Raw genomic sequence first — 21,859 nt, 5'->3', positions numbered from 1 at the left:
GTCATAAAGTTTAATAGAATAACGAAAATCGTCCTATATAATGTATGAGGGCTGAGGTAATTCCTGAACCGATATCATTCATTTTCACCAGCAAGGTACACTATATTCAAGACTATACGCTCACTTAACTTGGCTAAAATATCTCACATATTAACCAATATATATGTATATGCGGAATAAAGCCCGACGTATTTTTGAAAAACCTGTAATTAGGTACATATATGGGAGCTATGAGAAGATATTTTTTAAAAACCTATAATTAGATATATGGGAGCTAGGATATGTTATGACCCGATTTTAATAATTTTTGGAACAGAGACACACTTTCAGAAGAAAACATTTTCCTCTGAATTACATTAAATTATCTGGGAGATTTACCTATATTTCGGTTAAAATTTATCATTAGGCGCTGAGTTCAACATGTTCGATATCTGAGGCCTTGAAAAGTTATGGTCCGTTTTCGACAATTTTTTCACAAGTGAAGCCCAGATGATATGCACTATTTGTGTAATGTTTTATTCCGCTATCTTCATTGGTTCCTTATGTTTATATTATAAAGTGAAGAAATAAGATGGAATTCAAAATTGAGTTATAAGGAATGTAGTCGTGATTGTGAACCGATTTCGCCCATTTTTTATCCGTGTTATCAGGGTGCCAAGAAAATATTATATACCGAATTTCATTAAAATCTGTCGAGTAGTTCCTGAGGTATGGTTTTTGACCCATAAGTGGGCGATGCCACGCCCATTTTCCATTTTGTAAAAAAACTGAGTGTAGCTTCCTTCTGCTATTTCTTCTGTAAAATTTAATGTTTCTGACGTTTTTCGTTAGTGAGTTAACCCACTTTTAGTCATTTCAACCTAACCTTTGTATGGGAGGTGGGCGTGGTTATTATCCGATTTCAACTATTTTCATGGTGTGTAGTGGTGTACGTAAGAGAACCGACTGCAGAAAGTTTGGTTTAATAGCTTTATTGGTTTGCGAGTTAAATTCAAATAACAGACTTGTGGACGGGGATACGCCCACTTCTCCAAAAAAATTACACCCAAATATTCCCCTTCCTATCATCCTTTATTCCAAATTTTACTTTTATAACTTCATTTATGGCTTAGTTATGACACTTTATGTGTTTTTGGCTTTCGTCATTTTGTGGGTGTGGCAATGGTGCGATTTCGCCCATTTACGAAAGGAACCCTCCAAGGAATATTTGTGCCAAGTTTCGTCAAGATATTTTAATTTTTACTAAAGTTACAGCTTGTACAGACGGACAGACGGTCAGACGGACGGACGGACAGACATCCGGATTTCAAATCTACTCGTCACCCTGATCACTTTGGTATATACATATGACTCTATACCTCACGCTTTTAGTTTTAGGTGTTACAAACAACCGTTATGTGAACAAAATTATAATACTCTCTTAGCAACTTTTGTTGCGAGAGTATAAAAATATTAGATCAAAGTATTTGTGAAAAAGCTTGGTAAGTACCTCGAAACACTTATGCGGATTCATTTAAGTACCTTATATAATATTTCACACATAAACACAAGCAGAGGGGGGCAGGGTTTATGAGAGCACAGGAAGATGTGAACCAATTTCATTTATTATATCCTCAGTTTTCTAAATCATGATGTATGTTTGCAATATAAAGATTTTGAAAAAAAGGAATTTTTGAAAAAAAAAACATTTTTTTTAAGACGAAACATCTCTCATACATTATATATAGGCTACAGGAATGCATACATTGAACGCGTCCATTTAGGAATATGCCATTTATGGGGAACACGGGAACATAATTCTTGAAACGTATTATTTGGATATTTCTGCTGTTGCCTAAGTTGAGTTATCTAAAACAGATATAGTGTTTTTAAAATAGGGTCATAGTTTAAAAATAGGCTAGATCAAACAATAAGCGCCGCCTACTCTCCGTTCCGCATTGAATTTTATCAGCTCACCTTACTTTGCATTTAACAAGTTATGTATTAAAATATTGTTCTACTACTTGGTATAAAAAACATAGAACTAAATATTTTATAGCGATTTAGTTCAACTATTTTCTTAAATACTATATTAGATCTACAACTTTGCTTCAGCCGTTTTCCAATAGATGTCTCTAGGGTCAAGCACTGGTCGATTAAATCGATTTTTTTTATATCGGTCTTGGACATTTGTGTCAACATTAACACAACAAAATATTTGTAGAGATCTGTTTGCATCCCAAACTTATTCTAAACTGAAAATGTCACTTTTTGAGCCGAATTCTCGAAATTTGCGGGAAATATTACTTTTCTTTTTTAATTCCAAGAAAAGTGGGGCTGAGGCTCATCGAATGCTTTCGGATACGTACGGTGAGGCTGTCCTAAGTGAAAAAAAAGCCTTAAATTTACAAAAAAAAGCGGAAGCAAAGTTGTAGACCATAATTAATATTTTCTGTGAAGATCATCTCCGTTTATTATCAATATTCATCCATAAAATAAGAGGTTATCGAAAATGTATAAAGTTTGATAGTGTATCCACCAAAAAAAATATGTGTTCTCGTTCTTCTTTTCCACTAGCATTTTGTTCGAAATCTCGGACAATAGATGTTGAATGCATATAATATATGCGAGTTATAATAGTATCATTGTTGATTTGATAGGGCCTTCTATCTTACACGATTGGTGGCACTTGGGTCAAGTAATTACTAAAACTCAAATATATTATATGATTTAGTACATATTCTATATAAATTGGCAAGGGAGGATACCAAATGGTAAAAATTAGTTTTTTCATCTGAATCATTATGTCCAATAATAATGTTATATAATAATATAAATTGAATTTAATTAATTTAATATTTTGATTTTTAAATTTTTAATAAAAGTGCAAAAAGATTTATTTCATACGCTCTTACCTTGCATCAACACAATATATTGGCCAACACATTTGCTGCTGCTGCTGATGATGCCACTCATGCTGCCGCCACCGCTACTGCTATTCCCACCGCCACCCATGAAACCGCCAGAGGCATGACTGAGTCCGGTGCGTAGTAGCGTCTTTGTGGTTTGTGTGCGCAACTCGACGATGAGTGGCTCTTCATCTGTGGCCGGTCGAGCCAGCGGCCAAATAAAAGACTAAAATGTAAGAGATAAAGTGAAGAGGTGAAATGCCATACAAAAAAGTCTTGTGCAAATAAAAACCGTAGAGAATCGCAATAAATTTGCCATTCATGCTTGAACAAATCTGTTTTAGAATTGTGCTATGTCTTGCAATTTATTTCGTAAAATCTAATTCGATTAATAAAGCCTTTTGCAATTCCAATGTCAAAACATGGGCAAAGAAAGAGCATTTGTTGGTAGTGTCTTTTGAAAAGCTGTTTTGTTACTTGGCTTTATAACAATTGAATTTTTTTATGCATACCCTGAACAGTTCTACCATCGATTAGAAAACAAGTATATTAGATGAACTTCGGTAAAATATTAATAGCCTTTTCACACAGACAAATTAATTTGAGACCTTACAAATTTACAGCGTAGACAACAACTCGCAGAGTTGCTTTGACAAATGACAAATGAAATTTTTATTTTGTGTGGTAAACGATTAATATTAGCAAAATAGAGCAAAGGTCGGTTAATTGATCAATTAACTCCTGTGCGAAAAGGCTATAAGTATTCGAAATTTAGCATGCCTAGAGCAATCCCGATTAACCTACAGGAATATAAATAAAAAGTAGTATTCAAAGTGGTTTCTCGACAAACAAGGTGTGTTCAAAAAATTAAATCCAATTATCAATAAGCAAGAAATAACTAATTCTTAGTATAACCGAACATTTTATGCACTCGGGTAAAATGAGAGGATACATCTTCAGATTTCATCTTTTATATAGTAAGGACTAGATCAAGGTTTTGACCGTTTATCTTTATATTGGGTATATTGGAGCTAGGAGAAGGCCTATACTATTATTTCCATGAAACTCTAATATTAACCGATACATAGGGTATAAATCCCACGGGAAGTTTGAAAATCCTTATACAATTATATAATAACAAGTCATTCCTTTTGATTTTATTCAAAAAATTCGAAAATTTATTAATTCTTGATATAAAAATTTATTAGTTCTTGATATAAATATTGTAAAGTGAAAGAATTATGCCGCTAAACCGTGAATATTTATATAAAAAAATGTGCGAAAATAATACATTTTATGATTGTTTTTGGCGTCACTATATATAAATGTCATCAATTGTTAATTTAGTTGACTATTTTGCGGAAAATGCTTTGTATCACTTCAGTTATTTCTTGGGGTAACTGATTTATCACTACACTTTTTATTAAAATCTCGATTTACTAAAAACTTTTCTTTGCAGTTTATTTAGCTTCCTGCAATCGTCGTTGCTGATATGATTTTAGCAAACAGAGCCCGTCATGGGAAAATTTACCCATAATACTTGGCAACTCAGTCAACTAGTATGCAATGATGAGTTTTTAAAAAGCATGTCTCTCTTTTTGAGATTCTACCATTTGATCAAGTTGATGTCAGTTCCTAATAAAAGTTTTTCTAATCACTCAGAGTTTCTGAAAAGCTCCCATTATGATCTGGTAACGCATTAAGTGAAATAGGCTGACAATCTATATGTCAATTCATCCGTTACAATCATTCGAGTGTTAAAGTACAGAAAAATTCGGTAGTCAGCTGGTAAATCTTTGAAGCAAACATGTTGTGAGGGTATAAAAATGATAACCAATACAAAATTTTACTATGGTTTTAGAATTTTATACTTATCTGACAAATGATAAAATGGTTTTTAAAATGAAAACCAATAATTTGTTCATGTTGTGTACAGCATTTATTACATAATGACATTGTTCCGTCACATATGCACACAATTTTGTATGTGCACCGAATCAATTCAATTTTATTTCCAGTAATGTACAATTTCTGTCACAAACAAGAAATCAATGACAGCTATTGAAGTTTTATTAAATTACCTTTATTTGCTCCGATTTAAAATAATGTATATGTATGTCTTACATGCTTGCCATGCCAGCTATTTCTGTGTCTTTTCCACGCAGTCTTATGGTATTGAGTGTAACATTGATGAAATCCGGAAATGAAATTCGGCCTTCATGCAATACACAGTGATACATGAGATTCAATAACAAGCTCTCATATTTTATGTGTATTCAAGGTTATAATGGCACTAAGGAGAGGTGAGTTGTATGAGGATGAGAAGCAAGCATGCTGAAGTTTATAATTCCTTTTTATGTTGAATTTGAAAGTTTTTGTTTGGAGGTAAGGCTTTACGCAGAATATTATTTATTTTTAAACAGTTTCAGCGTAAAGTTTAAGTTAAATTGTATAAAAATATTTGAAATACTATCTTGCAATTGTGTTATCGATTGATTCTACGGGTTTAAAAAAAAAACAATTGAAATTTGAATTCGGATAGTGTCAAAATATATAAATTACCTTTTGACTAATTAAACTTTCTTGATCAAATACTGGGCCGAGACATTCGTCGAATTATTATTTTTTCAACTTTATAGAATTAAATTTAAATGATAATGTACATAGACAGACAACTGCATTGATCCATTTAATCCATGACTTATGGTACATATATGACATACAATCATTACTGAAATCGTGGCGAGCAATTTATTTAAATTTTGTGTTGTTCAATTTTCAAGCTTGGTAAAATGTGTTCAGTTTTTCCTTGCTAATTTGAGCAGTTCTCTCAATCCTACTTCCTTGTAGCTATTCGCAAGAAATGTAAGAAAACAAACTAATATGTCAAATTTGTCATGTTTTTGTTTACTTTTTGGCGTCGGACATTTCTTTCTTCGACCTTTCATGTGGTTTTTTAGCTATTCGGCTGGAGTTTTGTTGTAAAAAAAAATAAATAGCAAATTTTAGGCTTTGGTAAGAGGTTATGTGTAACACATAAATCACACACATTGGCAGATGGTTATGTAAGAAATTGATTTACAGTTCACCGAATGTTGTTAAGTAACAAGATTGTGAATTTTATTTATGGAAGTCAAGTTGCTGACATTCCGCGCGTCGGTTTGTATGATATAAAAGACGTGCTTGAACACACAGCTTTTTGTATGGTCAGTTAATGAGCAATAAATTGTTATATTCGTTGGAAATACATACAGTAGTTTTCCGAAATAACGAATATTCGTTTTAACGAAAACCGCTTATAACGAACGAGCAAATTTGTTACATTGAGTACCTTAAATAATGAACATCGGGGATTTGTAAGTACTCGGTTTAACGAACAACATGAAGAAGACATATGAAGAAAGAGGAAAAAATCAAAAAACATCGAACCAGAATTAAAAATATTACTTAAAAATACAAATGCAAATGTGCAAATTGAAAAAATGATGAATTAAAAAAAAAAGCTTAAAATTATTGATCAGCACCAAATAAAAGTAGAAAAAGGGTCAGAATTGGTCCATTTTGGAAGAATTTATTGGATTTTATTTGTTTTGTTATGGTTTTTCATTTTCTAACAAATAATTAATAAAATAATCTATTAAACTGCAATTTACGTATATTTAACTCATTTTTATTGAAAAACATACCTCTAAGTGAATACTCGAATTAACGAAAAATTCGATGTAACGAACAGGCCTGACCATTAATGTGTTCGTTATTTCGGAAAACTACTGTACTTATGTTACAAAACAAAAGACTGCAGAAAGAGATTTAGTAAATCTTAAAAGATTTAAAAATCTTAAAATTTAAAAATATTTTCCTCTTAGTATAAAAGAAATATATTTACCTGGTTAACATCTATAATGTTTGAGTCTGAATTCAACTCCGAAGTTATATGAGCAACACCTGCAAAGGAATTAAATATAAGTAAATTTCGTTAGAGGAATTTAAAAGATTTAGGCTTATTTTATCAAAATAAATTTTGCTTAATCCATAAACTAGTTACTACTTAAACTGCACACGTCTTACGAGGGTTACTATTTGTATTTCTTTATTTGGGTATTTAAATTTGTTGTATTAGAAATTCATGTTTTTATTGGGAATTTCGTTGTTTTATAATTGAGGATTATAAGAATTGTTTGTTAACAATAGTATTAAACCAACATTTTTTCATTAAGGATTTATTAATGGGTAAGGTTAGGAGGGTTTTTTTCATATCAAAGAATATGTATCTTTGACAGTATTTTGTGAAATTTTTTTTTACAAATTCCTTAAACTCAATCCGTACTCAATCCGTACTCAATCCTACCTCATATCCCATGATGTGTCCAAAAAACAAAGATCTTGCTGTGGACGGCATAATTCAGTATTGGTTCATTCAAAATCAATAAAATTATTTCGATAGTACATGGATCTAGTTAATGAATGAAGGAAAAAAGAAAATATTGATATTTGAATTTTAGACAGAATTTAAACCTAAAAACTCACTTTTTTGGTAAAATTTTCGCCATATATTGCCACGAAAAATAAATTGTTGTAATAAAAATAAAAACAAAAATCCTTCGTTCATTAACTGGATAATGTTATTTCAAAGATGTGTGCAAAATTTAAACAAAATCACTTTATGACTTTTCCAGAAATCGTGTTCACCGAGTTAAAAAATTTAGTTTTGAGATTAACGCTTTTAAAGTTTTAATTCAAGCTGATATGGGCTGATGGGCGAAACTTCCAAAGGCTGTGTAATTTAGAATTTTACTTGGATCGATTTGATATTTTTGGATAATATTTTAAACATAATGTACTATATAATAATAAAAAAAAAATATTTTTCCAATTTTTGAAACCCCTTAATTGTGTCCTCTACGAGTGCGGAAAGATTTAGTAATGACTTGAAGAGCATCAATAACATTGTAAATAAAGGATGCAAATATCGATTGGTGCAACTTCCATACTTTACATAAGTCATCATTATAAATTTAATAAAATTTTTTTATTCATAATAGATAAATCAAAAACTGAAATATCCAACTAAAGTTGATTATACAAAAGTGCCTTTGAATGATAGAATTTGGTCTATACTGTTTCTTGTTCCCTACATCAAATATGGGAAAATCCCATATCCTATCCTATTCATGCATGCCGCTTACTTTAAAAGACAAAAAAACGGTATACTCGTATATATGAATTAAGGAAAATATTATATAAAAATTCAATCCACTCCTATTCCTCATGTATTATGTATAAGATATCATCTTAATAAATTTAAGTTCTACTATAACACTTACCGTTATCCGAATCGTTAAGAAAACCAAGTTACATAGGATAATAAAAATCTATTCGAAATTTTATCCGATAATGGCAGATACTTTTTCAGATATATTTCAACACTTAAAATTCTGAGATTATTTCATATTCGACTAAGCCGGAATTATTTTTTCTTCGTATGTTTCTTTTCCTGTATTTGTGTTATGGTTATTGAGTTTTCAGTTTTCTCTCAATAGTCATAAATATAATGTATGTAAAGTGGGCGTGGTCATCTGTATTTAACTCCTTTTCAGCTGATATTAGTTTCTTGTAATACATTTAACTTCTTTTACAATATAGGAACTCTCTTACATTGATTGAAAATCTTGTTTATCAGAAATCCCTTCAGTTACTTTTTTAACGATGATAATTTTATTTACTGGAATATATTGTATGTATCAACATAGCATCTTAAATGCGGCGGTAATGCAAATCGTTAAATAGCTCATCATATCCATTACGTTTATCTGCGCCCAGCTGTTTATTATGTGTGGTAAATTGAGCCAATTTTCACTCTCTCCCCATTTAGAATCTTGAACAGATTGCGAAATTTTATTAAAACTATCCCCATTGATGTGGCGCTGCATACAAGTTAAGAATTTCATTATACGAGTGGCAGCCGTAACACAAATGTTTACATTCAATTTTACGTAATTCACGTTCACACAAACGTTTCTTAAACTCACCACAGTGCAATGCAAGCATCGAATACGAATAAAAAAGTTGTAAATGTGAAAAACGTTAAAAAAATGTTCACAACTGAAAAACGTACAACTAGCAAGGAGCCAGCGGCACTGTTTACACACGGCATAGCTTGTACATTAGGGTGCTACTCAACTGCTCGTAGAACTGCTAAAGTGAGTAGACATGTTAAAATAGTCGACAGTATGGGGTTCTTATACGAGTTAGAACCGTTACAATCAGATGACGAATACAAATCAGTTAACCAATTTTGAACCTACTTCCATAGTAAATTTAATTACTATTTGATAGATTTTTTAAAACTTTGATGCGTAATATCCACATTCCACTCTCTTAATACAGCTGGGAAATAGTTCAAATAGATTACACCCTCAAATATTTTTCATAAGTCAACCAATTCATAAATTATAATTTTCTTAATTTTTGTTTTAAAAAGTAGGAGTCCTGAAGTAGAATTTTAGTTATTCGAAAAAGGGCAGTCCTCGTACGTACATTTACAGCATATTTTAAATTCTATCCACAGTAAAAGCACGAGAGTACTGAAAAAATTCAGCTTTTATTTTCTTTATTTGGGGTTTGTTGTAAATATGTATGTATATATGTATGTATATATACTATATGTACGTACATATGTATATACTTATTTAAGTTGTCACATGCAAGCAGTCCTGATACGCGTACTCCTTTGGCAGAGTTGCCATATACTAACGGAGGCAGTGTTGCAGCCGAGGGTCGCCAGTGATTTTTAGTGCAGCCAACGACAGCTGCAGTTCCTTTTAGTCATAATGCCAATTGCATGAAGTGCGGCAGTGAGTGTGCCAAAAGCAGCATACAAAATGACGGACTTTTGGCTTCTTTAAATGTGGGGTGGGTGGGTAGTCGGTACTCGTCAGATAGTAGTGCGCGTAAACCCCCGCAAACTTCAACCGAGTGTGTATGTGTTTATGCTAAGGGGGTTGGCGGTGCAGTTTGGATGCCATTTTACAATTTCAAAGCCTGTTGTATGTCAAGCAAAGCTCTGGCTTAAATATGACAGCTCAATTAAACTGTATGTTAGCTGCGTTCATAAATTGGCGGAGCTTTGCATTTGCATTATAATAATTATTTAGGTAGGGTATAACAAAGATTCGCTGTGAGTAAAAATGCATTAAACAAAATTTGGCCTATTTTGACGCTGGTTTCAGAACATATGGTACTAAAACGTAAAACAGGCTACAGCCTGTCGTAAAACCAAAATGAATAAAAGTAATGCATGTAAAATTTAGAATTTTAGTAAAGAAAATTTATTATGGAGAAGCATCGCTGGTTCTTGCTAAAATTTTGTTGTGATCTGCTTGGTAACATGTTGTTTCCTTCACTTCGGTAAAGCCATAAAAAATATAGATTAATATAATCTATCAGAATTATGTAAACTTAGTGGGAGAACCCTAATATAGTGGGTCACATCTGATTCTGTATGATCGGGTACGTAAGAGAAATGACTGCAGTAAGTTTTGTTTTTACAGCTTTAGTGGTTTGCAAGATATATATAAGAAACATATTTGGAGGCGGGTGCAAACCCACTTAATTCAAAAAATTTTACATCCAATTATAACTCTTTATAGTTTTTCGGTTTTCGCCATTTTGTGGGCGTGACAATGGTTCGATTTCCCCCATTTTCACTAGCAACCCTCCCACAGTCCGAAGGGATATGTTTACCAAGTTTCTCAAGATATCTTAATTTTTACTCAAGTTATCATTTGCACGGACGGACGGACGGACAGACAGACATCCGGATTTTAACTCGTGTCGTCATCCTGATCATTTTGCGTTTTATGACTTATAAACAACCGTTATGTGAATAAAATTATTAGGCCTACAACTTTGCTTCCGCCATTTTTTTGTAAATTTAAGGCTTTATTGTATAAATCACCATTCTTAAAACGTTGAAACCATTCGCGACATGTTCTTTCACTTAGGACAGCCTCATCGTACACAAAAAGATCTCTACAAATATTTTGTTTGGTTACTGTTGACACAAATGTCCAAGATCGATATTAAACGATTTAATCGACCAGTGCTTGACCCTAGAGGCATCCACTGGAAAACGGAAGCAAAGTTGTAGATCTAATATAAACTATTCTCTTTGCAACTTTGTTGTTGTTGTTGCAAATGCTACTCTACTATTTTTCTCCAAATATTTTTATTTCCTCTATATAATTTTGCTAAGGGTCGAATCGTGGACTTTTCGGTTACGATGAAAAATTGCTAATACTACAATTTTCAAGACTAGTTAACTTATTTGTTTTAAATAAAATTATCATCTTTATTCGATTTATTTAAGATAAAAGCAATATTATTATACGTGAGTAAACAAAGAATGCTGAATATGGCTGCATATGTATATATGTAGTTACATATTTACGGGGAAAGCAAAATTATGCTGAAAGAATTTTAGGCATCTCACGTCCTTTTACACGGCTTTCATTTCAAATATTCGTGGCATTTTTCTGCTCATCTAGTCTAGGCAAAAGGACGCCCACCTATGTATTTGCAATCGCAAGCCGTCTGGGAAATGCCGTACGCACAAGTATGTGCAAAAATGTGGCATTCTTTCTGTGATAATAAATTAGATGAGAATGTGGTGGCTCTGCAGGTATGTGACGAAGTCAATGTGTCTAAACTTATACATGCATGGATGTGCACACATGTGCGGATTGTTTATCCAAGGTGTATTAATGATATTTAAAGCGATAATGCGCGTTCGCCCTCCTTATGTAAATATTTGTTAAGTGGAATTGCAAGCTCGTGACGAAATCACCATAACAGCTAATGTTAGAACACGCACGCAAAAGCTCTCACATAAATTCAGTTATGATTGCGTCGCAGGATGACACTGTGGTTCAGAATCAGAACCAGATATCAGTTCTGCCCAGATTATTGGTGGTTATGGTGAGTTGAGCGATATTTTTGGTGAAATTGGAAGATTATGCAATGGTAAAGGTCATTTAAGTCAATTTAAAAGATATCTGTAGCTTTGTTTCGTAAATATTAGAAACTGACGATTAAGCATGGGAGATTTTATGTTAAAAATGTTAGTCCAGTTCTATTAATTCAACATGTATTAGGTCAACAACTTTGCTTCTGTTTTCCAATGGATGTCTCTAGGGTCAAGCACTGGTCGAATTAATCGATTTTCTTTTATATTGAACTTGGACATTTGTGTCAACATTAACCCAACAAAATATTTGTAGAGATCTGTTTGCATCCCAAACCTATTCTCAACTGAAAATGTCATTTTATAAGCCGAAATCTCGACATTTGCGGGAAATTTAGCTTTTCTTTTTTAATTCCAAGAAAACTGCGGCTGAGGCTCATCGAATGCTTTCAGATACATACGGTGAGGCTGTCCTAAGTGAAAAAAGCCTTAAATTTACAAAAAAAAAAAAACGGCGGAAGCAAAGTTATAGACCTATTACATATGTACATATTTATATCGTCGAAAATATCCTGCCCAACTGGAACCTAAATCAATATTCGTCATTTGGTGTCAAATTTTCGGGTGATTTGTGCTGCTTGCCAGCAACCTTTTAACCATTGACTATCATTCGTTGGACTAATCAGTCTAACATGGACTGGAACTTGATAATTTTAACAAGTAAGAAAGGATGTAACCGAACATTTTATACTTTCGCTATTTATTTATAAGGCGATAAGTCCACCATGTTGGTGTTGTTTTAAAAATCTAATATTACTTCGAAATTTCTATAAAATATCAGAGAGATTTACCAAGATTTGAAATTGGTTGAGAAGTTCTTGAGATATGGTTTTTGATCCAAAAGATACCTACGGCACGCCCATTTTCCTTTTTTTTACCAAACTGAGTGCAGATTTCACCTACCGTTCTTTTAGAATTTATGTGGGGTGGTTACTGACCCATTCACCAAATTTTTATGGTGTATGATGGGATCCCAAGGGAAAATGTGACAAGTAAGTTTGATTTATATAGCTGTAGAAGTTTAAAAAACCTATGAAGGGGCGTGTATATGTACCAAGTTTTATCAAGATATCTTCATTTTAATGCACAGACAGACAGCCGGATTTGAAGTCGTCTCATTATCCAAATAATTTTGAAATATATAACTTTTAAGAATATTTAAATATAGTTTTATAAACTAAGCTTATTGGGTTTCTAACAGTAAAAAGTATTTTCAGCTAACATATGTGTATATACATATAATATATAGAAAACATATTAACTAAAGTATTGGAATGTATTAAAGTGCATGCTTGTGAATTATTCAGAAGCAACAAACTTACCTCGAAATTCGATGCGTGCGATTAAATTTGATTTTGCCTTTGGCAATTGGAATTGCAAAATTTTTACCGTTAGCGACATATTGACTTCACTTAAATTATTTGTTTCGGTGAAATATATTTTCTCAATATCTAATAATTTCTACTTGTGGTTAATGATTCTTTCAAACTTAGCAGGTAAGTATCGCGGGTAAATATTTATAATATTATAATGTGTTTCATATTTTTGGTGTTTTTGTCTGTCAAAATTCATCACATGAGTTTTCCAAGCATTAAATTATCCCTTGTAGTTTATTGCTTTTCGTAATGTTTGCCGTTATGCTTTATCAACATTATAATTTTGTAGTAATTAATGTCACGATTATTTGAACGGAAATCGTGCGATTGATCTGTAAATATAAAATAAAAAGTTGGTTAGTTATATAAATAGTAAATTCTATATATGTATAATCTCTTAATAGGAAATAATTCACTATGGAAAATATTGGTTTTAAATCTGTGGCTCTTTATGTGTAATTCTACTAATGACAAACTCATGAAATATTTTCTTTTTCTTTGAACATTGAAATGTAACAACAAAAATATTAAAACAAAATAGAATAAAGAGTAAATTTAAAATTTTACTATCGATGCAGCATTTTAAAAAAGTTAAAAAATAAGAAATTACACTTATGGATTGCATAAATCATGTAACAAAGGTATGGGATACAGACGTCAAGGGTTTCCGAAAGTCTGGATGGGTCCGCATTCCCCTTTAATTTTTTTTGCAAAATATTGATGATGATCAAAGATTAATGGAAGATGATTTCGAATTATGGATGAGAAATAGTGATACAAATATCCCTTGAAATGTTACTATTGCAGATTAGTATATTGAGGTGGTCAATAAGATTTGCTCAGCCAGATGATGATATTGTAGAACCAAATATTTCAGACCCAACGAATATGCCACATGGAAAATAATGTTGTTAAATTAAAAATTATTCAACCGCCATCCAAAAAATTATATAACGCATTACTTTGCAATTTTAAATTCCTATTTAAATACGAATATTAATACAATTGACGATCACTAGAAAGCTCTTTTCACTGAAGTAAACAACCAAAAAATAATGTTGTTTGATAAAAATTATTTTTTAATGAAAACTTCTCTAACTCGAAGTTTTTTTTTTGGATTTTGGTGGCTACATGCCAGCTGAGGGAGCTAATAGTCTTTGGCTAGGCAGTTTGCCAATTTATTTTATTTTTGCACACCAATAAGTAAATGCTTTCTCAAAAAGAGCAATACATAGACCAAATAAATATAAATTGAATTGTATTGTACAGAACTAAATGACTGTAAAAAGTACAAGTTATCTTATAAACTGTTAATTTTATTTTTGTGAGCAAAGCAAAAATTAATTATTTGTACAACAAATATTCCAAATAGTTTCTCTGACACGTGGTAACTCCAATTCAAAGGTGATCGAAATAAATATTTACCATTATTATTTTCGTCCTTCAGGGATATGTCGGTTATATTGAATACCAAATTAGAATGATACCGAACCAAAACTAAATGTGTTGAATATACTAATTTCCGTTACTGTCATATGAATGAATTTTTGAATTAAAATAGATAAATATATAAAAAATTTCATAAAAAAAAAACAAAAAATATTTTAAATGCCTTATTTTAATTTGCGAGATTATAAAATCTGCAGTTTCAAACAAAAGTGTGCCTTCCTTACTACTTTTAAATATGAATTCACCATCGGGTGTGATCAAAGATGAGCTAACGAGGGTACATTATGTTTGTGCAACATTAACATGTTTCCATTTTTCACATAACTACTACTCTTGTACCGTTAATATTTGAAGGAAAAACTTTTTGATATTTACTTGAAGTTGTTAATATATCCATATATACTATGCTTTCTACAGCATTCCCTAGGTAGCAAAAAGAAAGTGGATAAGAGTCACACAAAGAAAGCATACTCTTAGACAAATACTCCACTTCAGGGGTTGATAACTCACTTTTCCTTTTTACATTTTGACACACCGGCAACTGACTCAATTACTGACACTACACTTCACTGTAGACACTGTAGACGTGTTTAAGTTTTTGAGTACGCCAAAAGTACTTTTCAGATATGTACGGTGAATTGGCAGTAATACACTTTGAAATATTTGTGCTCACAAATAACATTGAGACCAAAGCCAGCTTGCGTATGCAGTCAGGTGGGTGTGTAAATGGTTCTGTCTATTCAACCAGAAGAACGACAAAAAAAATCCGCTCACAAGGCCAACGAAGATGACGCCAGCATTACGAGGCCAAGGTTATATGAAAGCATAGTAGTTTGTAGACTCGCTAGCCATGACAAATAACATTGCTATTAACAAAATCTGTATATTAACTACTTTATTATAAGTAAATTTTATACATCTTTAACATTACGCAAAATAAGAGGGACCTCCTGCAAAAGCTAATGTAGTCCACGTGGTTCAGAGGTTACTTTAAAATTTCAACAAAAGGTGAGGAACAATGAATATAACAATGTTATGGAACTATTTTTCAATTTCGAATAACATCAGAGTGCTTCAGGCAGAGTCTACAGCAGCTTACTTTCGAAATTATTTTCAAGGCAATATCCCATGGATTACCTTTACATTTTGTAGTCTTAATGCAAACATTTGCCTTTAGGATATTGTATATTATTTTGATAAGTTGTAACAACAATGTCAATCAAACTTAAAAACAAACCAAAATCATTTGAAAACTCTCTACAATATAGTTGTAACCATAAATCGCTTTACAGAAAAACGGGTCGAACTAGTCACTCTTTCTATTAGAGACAGTTTTGAGTATATAAGAAGCGCTGCGTCAATAAACTAAATATCGCATCAGTGTAACTAAATATGCATGCAAGATCTTTAATTAGCAAAGGATACTGGTTTCAAAACGTCGGTCACAATGACATTCATTAGTCTCTCTCGAATCTTTGACGTGTTCTAGGTAAATATACCATTCCGAATCGTTCGCTATAGCGCCCTTAGAAAATAAATTTCATTACTCAAATCATATTTGATAAGATAATTGATATATTGGTACCACTATTTCCCAAAACATTATTTCAATTTTTACGTTACGGAGCCATTATTTTGTGTGGTTTTTATTTTAACTGAACTAATGATTATTTTTACAATGATAAACTAACTAACATTTTACCGTCCTTGTTATGTCAATTTCATATCTCCAAATAAATTATAAATATATGTTTCATAATATCTATATATACGAATACTTTTGTACCAACTTTATTTATGCTTTTGTACTGTATTATATGTAAGATAGAATTTTACGATCTCGCCTTCGCATTAAATAGATGAGTAAGCTTAAAACGTTTGTTAAACAGTGCATAAAACAAAACTGAGATGCTAAATTTATCCGAGTATAAAAATATTATATCGATTTTAGATATCATATTGCACCTACATATGTATATTCTATCATGTACTGTGTAAGCCAGGAGGTGCTCAGAACAACTTTATCAAAGCATGAAAACAAAGAGGAATGGGATGTTGGGAATATAAATATTCAATCGACATTCAGCACAATACACTAAATACATTCCGTCGCATTGTTTGTATAAATATTTAAACATTAAACATGTTGAGTACTGGGACTTTTTCGTTCAAACTGAGTGTCGATGAATCCTAACTGATCTAAAAGTAATAAATTCTTATAGTGTACAGTGAATATATTATATATTTATAGAGAAAGAGTTGAATATAGTCTATATTTATATATTGCATTCATAGCATAACTCAAAATTAATTATTTTGTATCACTTTTTTGTTATCACTAACTTAAACATTATAATTTCAAAATTTAATAAAATTGAATGTTTTTGACAGGGCCACTTCAAAATAATTCAAAACTCTAAACTTAAGAATAAGAAGTTTCCGAACATTATTCTTAATAAGGAAGCTGATTTCATATAGGAACTCTGAAGTGGTCAAGAAAAAATAAAAAAGTGGGATTCTTGCACAATTCGTAAGCATTATAGGTTTGTATTTAGAGAATTGTAAAGCTTTAGCTTTTCTATTATACGTTAATATTGTAGTTATCAAACCTAGAACCAAAAGAGTTGATGGGATTCAAATTGGAGTCCATAGTGATAGTGAATAGTCCTTTCTAATTTGCCTTTTGATTCTGACCGCTTTGACTTATACGATATTATATATACTTATAAATATTATATGCCGATTCAGAGTGCTAGGATATAAGTTCTTGGATCATAAACAAAGTCATAATTCGAAATCAAAATATACAGCGCTAAGATTTTAAATTTATTTAAGCCCTTAAAGAAAATAGAAACTGTAATCTGCTAACAGTCGAAACTTAAAAATCGTTATGTCTATTTTAGTACGGCATAACGCATTCCATTGGACGGCTTTTATATGTTAGAATTAAATTGCTTTTTCGAGTTAGGATATTATTCAAACAAATGCTAAATTTGCTCATGAACAAATATTGTGTGTCGCTTTAATTGGTTAACTTTTAACTTGTAAAATCAACAAAGAAAAGTCAACAGTTATACGAGTAAACATTGCAAGCAATAAAATGGCAGTAAAGGAAGCAGTTTATTGAAATCTAATGGGGTGCAAACTGGAAATGAAATAAAAGATAATAATTGCGGATTTATGGCCATTCGGTTTAAATTAAATGAAAATAAAGCCTAACGTGGTGAACACTTACTGACCTACTAGAATGACTTCTGTCAATCTTATTACGTATATAGAACTAGGTTAGTAACTACTAAACTGGTATTATTATTTTTGTTCATATTGACACACTGACTTGTTGTTGTTGCGGTTGATTGAAAAAAGATAGGTACTTTAAAAAAATTGGTTGTCCTTTAATATAATCAATCTCAGTACAATTCTTTCAAAAAACAAGTAAGGAAAGGCTAAGTTCGGGTGCAACCGAACATCTTATACTCTCGCAATTTATTGAAGAAATTTAACCAATACATATATGCGGAATAAAGCTCACCGTATTTTTGAAAAACCTACAATGAGGTATATGGAAATGTTATGACCCGATTTTAATAATTTTTGGAACAGAGACACACTATTAGAAGAAAACAATTTCCTCTGAATTAAATTGAGATATCTGAGAGATTTACCCATATTTTCGGTTAAAATTTACCCTTAGGCGCTGAGTTCAACATGTTCGATATGTGGGGCCTTGAAAAGTTATGGTCCGTTTTCGACAATTTTTTCACAAGTGACCCCAAGAGATAATATGCACTAATTGTGTAAAGTTTTATTCCGTTATCTTCATCCATTATCCATTTTCCATTTTGTAAAAAAATCTGAGTACAGCTCCCTTCTGCTATTTCTTCTGCAAAATTTAGGGTTTCTGACGTTTTTCGTTAGTAATGTTCAACCTAACCTTTGTGTGGGAGGTGGGCGTGGTTATTATCCGATTTCAACTATTTTCATGGTGTGTGGTGGGGTACGTAAGGGAACCGACTGCGGAAAGTTTGGTTTATATAGCTTTATTAGTTTGCGAGTTAAATACAAATAACCGATTTGTGGGCGGGGCCACGCCCACTTCCGCAAAAAAATTACATCCAAATATGCTCCTCCTAGTGCGATCCTTTATTCCAAATTTTACTTTTATATCTTCATTTATGGCTTAGTTATGACACTTTATGTGTTTTTAGTTTTCGCTATTTTGTGGACGTGGCAATGGTCCGATTCTGCCCATTTTCGAACTTGATCTTCTTATGGTGCCAAGGAATATTTGTGCCAAGTTTTGTCAATATATCTTAATTTTTACTCAAGTTAAAGCTTGCACAGACGGACAGACGGACGGACGGACAGACATCCGGATTTCAAATCTAATCGTCACCCTGATCACTTTGGTATATGTGACTCTATATCTAACTCTTTTAGTTTTAGGTGTTACAAACAACTGTTATGTGAACAAAACTATAATAATCTCTTTAGCAACTTTTGTTGCGAGAGTATAATAATTACGTTAGAATCCAATTGACACTTTAACTTTCACTATTTCTGTTAATGAGACTGAAAAAGAAACGAGTCATAGTGAGAGAGATATATAGGGAGCGACATTTAAGTATCAAGCACTAAAAGCTTTGTCTATTAGTCCAGAATCTTGGAGTTCTTCCCAAGAGAACAATAAATTTTCATAATTTTTAAATAAGAAGCATCTAGATAACTTGCTAATTCAAACAATAGAAAATACATGCGACTCTGCAAAATTAGTCCCAGTACATAACCTCACTTAGCAGACATTGTTCAGAGTTAATGATTAATTTCATTGTGTTTAAATGAAGTTGAACAAGTGAGAAAGAGCTAAGTTCTTTAAAAACTCTACAATATTTTCCGATATTTTCGGCAAAAAATCATCCATTGGCACATATGGGAACTTGAAAAATTATAGGCCGATATCGACAATTTTTAAAGGAGTGATGTCACACATCAAATGCCGTATTTGAAAAGTTTTATTCAAGAATATTCAGTGTGTTATGTGGTAAATAGACGTGGTTGTTAATCCTTTTTCCATCCGTAACATCTGAATATCAAAAAAATATTAAGTACCAAATTTCGGTTCGGTTAGTAACTTTTTTCAAAACCTTAGTATGGGGCGTGATCGGGGTTATTCTTGGATTTTAACTATTTTCATGGTGTATGATGGGATGCTACAGGCAAATGAATTATGTAAGTGAGGTTTTAATACCTTCTGTAGTTTGCGAGATTATACAACAAACTCATTGGTGCTCATGCCCACTTAAAAAAAATCGCACAAATATGCGCCTTCTTTCAACGATCTCCTGTACCAGACGATTAACGGACTGCACCTCTAGCTGTCATCCTGATCAATTTGGTATATATGACTCTATTATACTCTGTGCAACATGTTGCGAGTGTCAGAAAATAATAACTGGAGAGAAGTTATAGAGTTTAATGGGCAGTCTACTTTTTATCTATGATGAGACCATTGAAAATTCGGGTATTCTGGTTTTAAGTTTTTCAAAAACTTGAGAAACAGTTGCAAGATAATTGGATATACATGAAGAGTTAAAAAATTATAATTTTGTACTCGCTGTTTTTTTTTAATATATCAGATGAAATCTTGTAGAACCTGTGAACCACACTAATTACACATTCAATTATAAATAAAGATACAAAAAAATTTAAGTATTTGTATATAAATATATATTTACGTACATAAGTTTAATATTTTAAAGACAATATACTTGATCTACTCTACAAATGAGATTATCATCCGTATACAAATATATATCTCAAGCTAAGAACTTCCTCAAAATGTGTGCGTGCCTTTTTATGTTAACCTCAACCAGATAAACGAAGGGGCTTACATAGACCTTGCGTTTACTAACAACATTCACACAATGTTCAAAAAAATCTTCGCAAGCGTTGAAATTCTCGACATCTGAAAAATTACAGTCAATTGAGTTACATTTTTTATTAAAAGAAATTTTATTAAAACGATACAAAATTTTTTAGTCATTTTTACTACTTTGGTTCGATAAAATCCAGTTTTTAATTTTTTTAACAAATCATGAGTCGTTGCATGCGACCGGGCCCTATCACTAGCAATGGTTACTTAAATTTTCTGCGCGAATTCAGAAAGAAGTGCTGTGGTATGTCAGCAGTGGAGACAGTGCGACAAGGTGCGAAGGCGTGGAATCGACTCTCCTGTAAACAGAAAGCCAAGTATCGGCAAATGGTGTGTAAACATTATTAACTAATCGTTCGTCTATTCATATCACATGTCTGTGTACAGGCTTGCAAAAGACCTCGACGTAAGAAGCGTCGGAGCTGTCGTCCAAAGCGTAGGCGGCGCTCATGCCGACCCAAACGCCGCAAGCGTCGTGGCTGTCGACCGAAGAGGCGTAGACGTTCCGGCTGCCGAAGAAAGCGCCGACCTAAGCGTCGTAGTTGTCGTCCGAAGAGGCGTAGACGTAGATGTGGTAGTCGGCGCAAACGATGCATGAAACCCGGTCCAGTGACAGCGAATGCTTATTTGAATTTCCTACGCGCCTACAGACGTAGACATTGTGGTCTGAGTCCACAAGAGACGGTGAAGAAGGGTGCGCGTAGATGGTGCTCGTTGGCGCCGGAGTGTAAACGACGCTACATGCGACAGGTACATGGATTTGATTTGTTGCAAGTCAACATAAATTGAATCATACAAAATTGTTTTTCTATTTTCGACAGGCCTGTAAAATGTCGAAGAGCAAGCGTAAGAAGAGGAGCGCCATTTGCCGATCGTTCCGAAAAAAGAGGCGATGTTAAAATCAATATGTGAAGTTAATTAATGTCTGTCTAACAAATTGTTTATGTGAAACTATTCTATTTTCTAAATAAAAATGTGCAAAATGATAGTGTGTAGAAAACAGATAAGTCGCCAATTTTATTAATTAACCACTCCTCTTAACCGATTTTTTTCAGGTTATGTAATGATCTGTTATGTTTCTTTAAACATAGTAGTTAAGAATCTACACTTCAACCAGCATTTTATATTTTGATTTGTTTTATATCATTTTCTTTTTGTTTTCACATTTTGTTATGTGTTATAAACTGATATA

At 32.4% G+C, this 21,859-nt stretch overlaps 2 protein-coding genes across 2 annotated transcripts in view; one reads left to right on the top strand and one right to left on the bottom strand.

Moving 5' to 3' along the window:
• The window catches only part of LOC105216448 (otoferlin-like), a 107,078-nt gene that overhangs the window by 64,409 nt on the left and 20,810 nt on the right, over positions 1–21,859 (bottom strand). Inside the window, exons 2-4 of the mRNA XM_029042999.2 lie at positions 13,233–13,618; positions 6,775–6,833; positions 2,895–3,114 (exon numbers count right to left, since the gene is read on the bottom strand). Coding sequence (XP_028898832.2) covers positions 2,895–3,114; positions 6,775–6,833; positions 13,233–13,311 — 358 coding nt within the window. The 5' untranslated portion in view covers positions 13,312–13,618. The remainder of the gene's footprint in view (positions 1–2,894; positions 3,115–6,774; positions 6,834–13,232; positions 13,619–21,859) is intronic.
• On the top strand, positions 20,662–21,674 carry LOC105216449 (protamine). Its single transcript, XM_011190937.3, has 3 exons — positions 20,662–20,997; positions 21,055–21,417; positions 21,489–21,674. The coding sequence occupies exons 1-3, from the start codon at positions 20,830–20,832 to the stop codon at positions 21,564–21,566; spliced, it is 609 nt and encodes a 202-aa protein (XP_011189239.1). The 5' UTR covers positions 20,662–20,829; the 3' UTR covers positions 21,567–21,674.

This window comes from Zeugodacus cucurbitae, chromosome 5 (assembly GCF_028554725.1).
Source record: "Zeugodacus cucurbitae isolate PBARC_wt_2022May chromosome 5, idZeuCucr1.2, whole genome shotgun sequence".
NCBI classification, from domain to species: domain Eukaryota; kingdom Metazoa; phylum Arthropoda; class Insecta; order Diptera; family Tephritidae; genus Zeugodacus; species Zeugodacus cucurbitae.
This window is presented reverse-complemented; position numbering and strand designations above follow the sequence as displayed.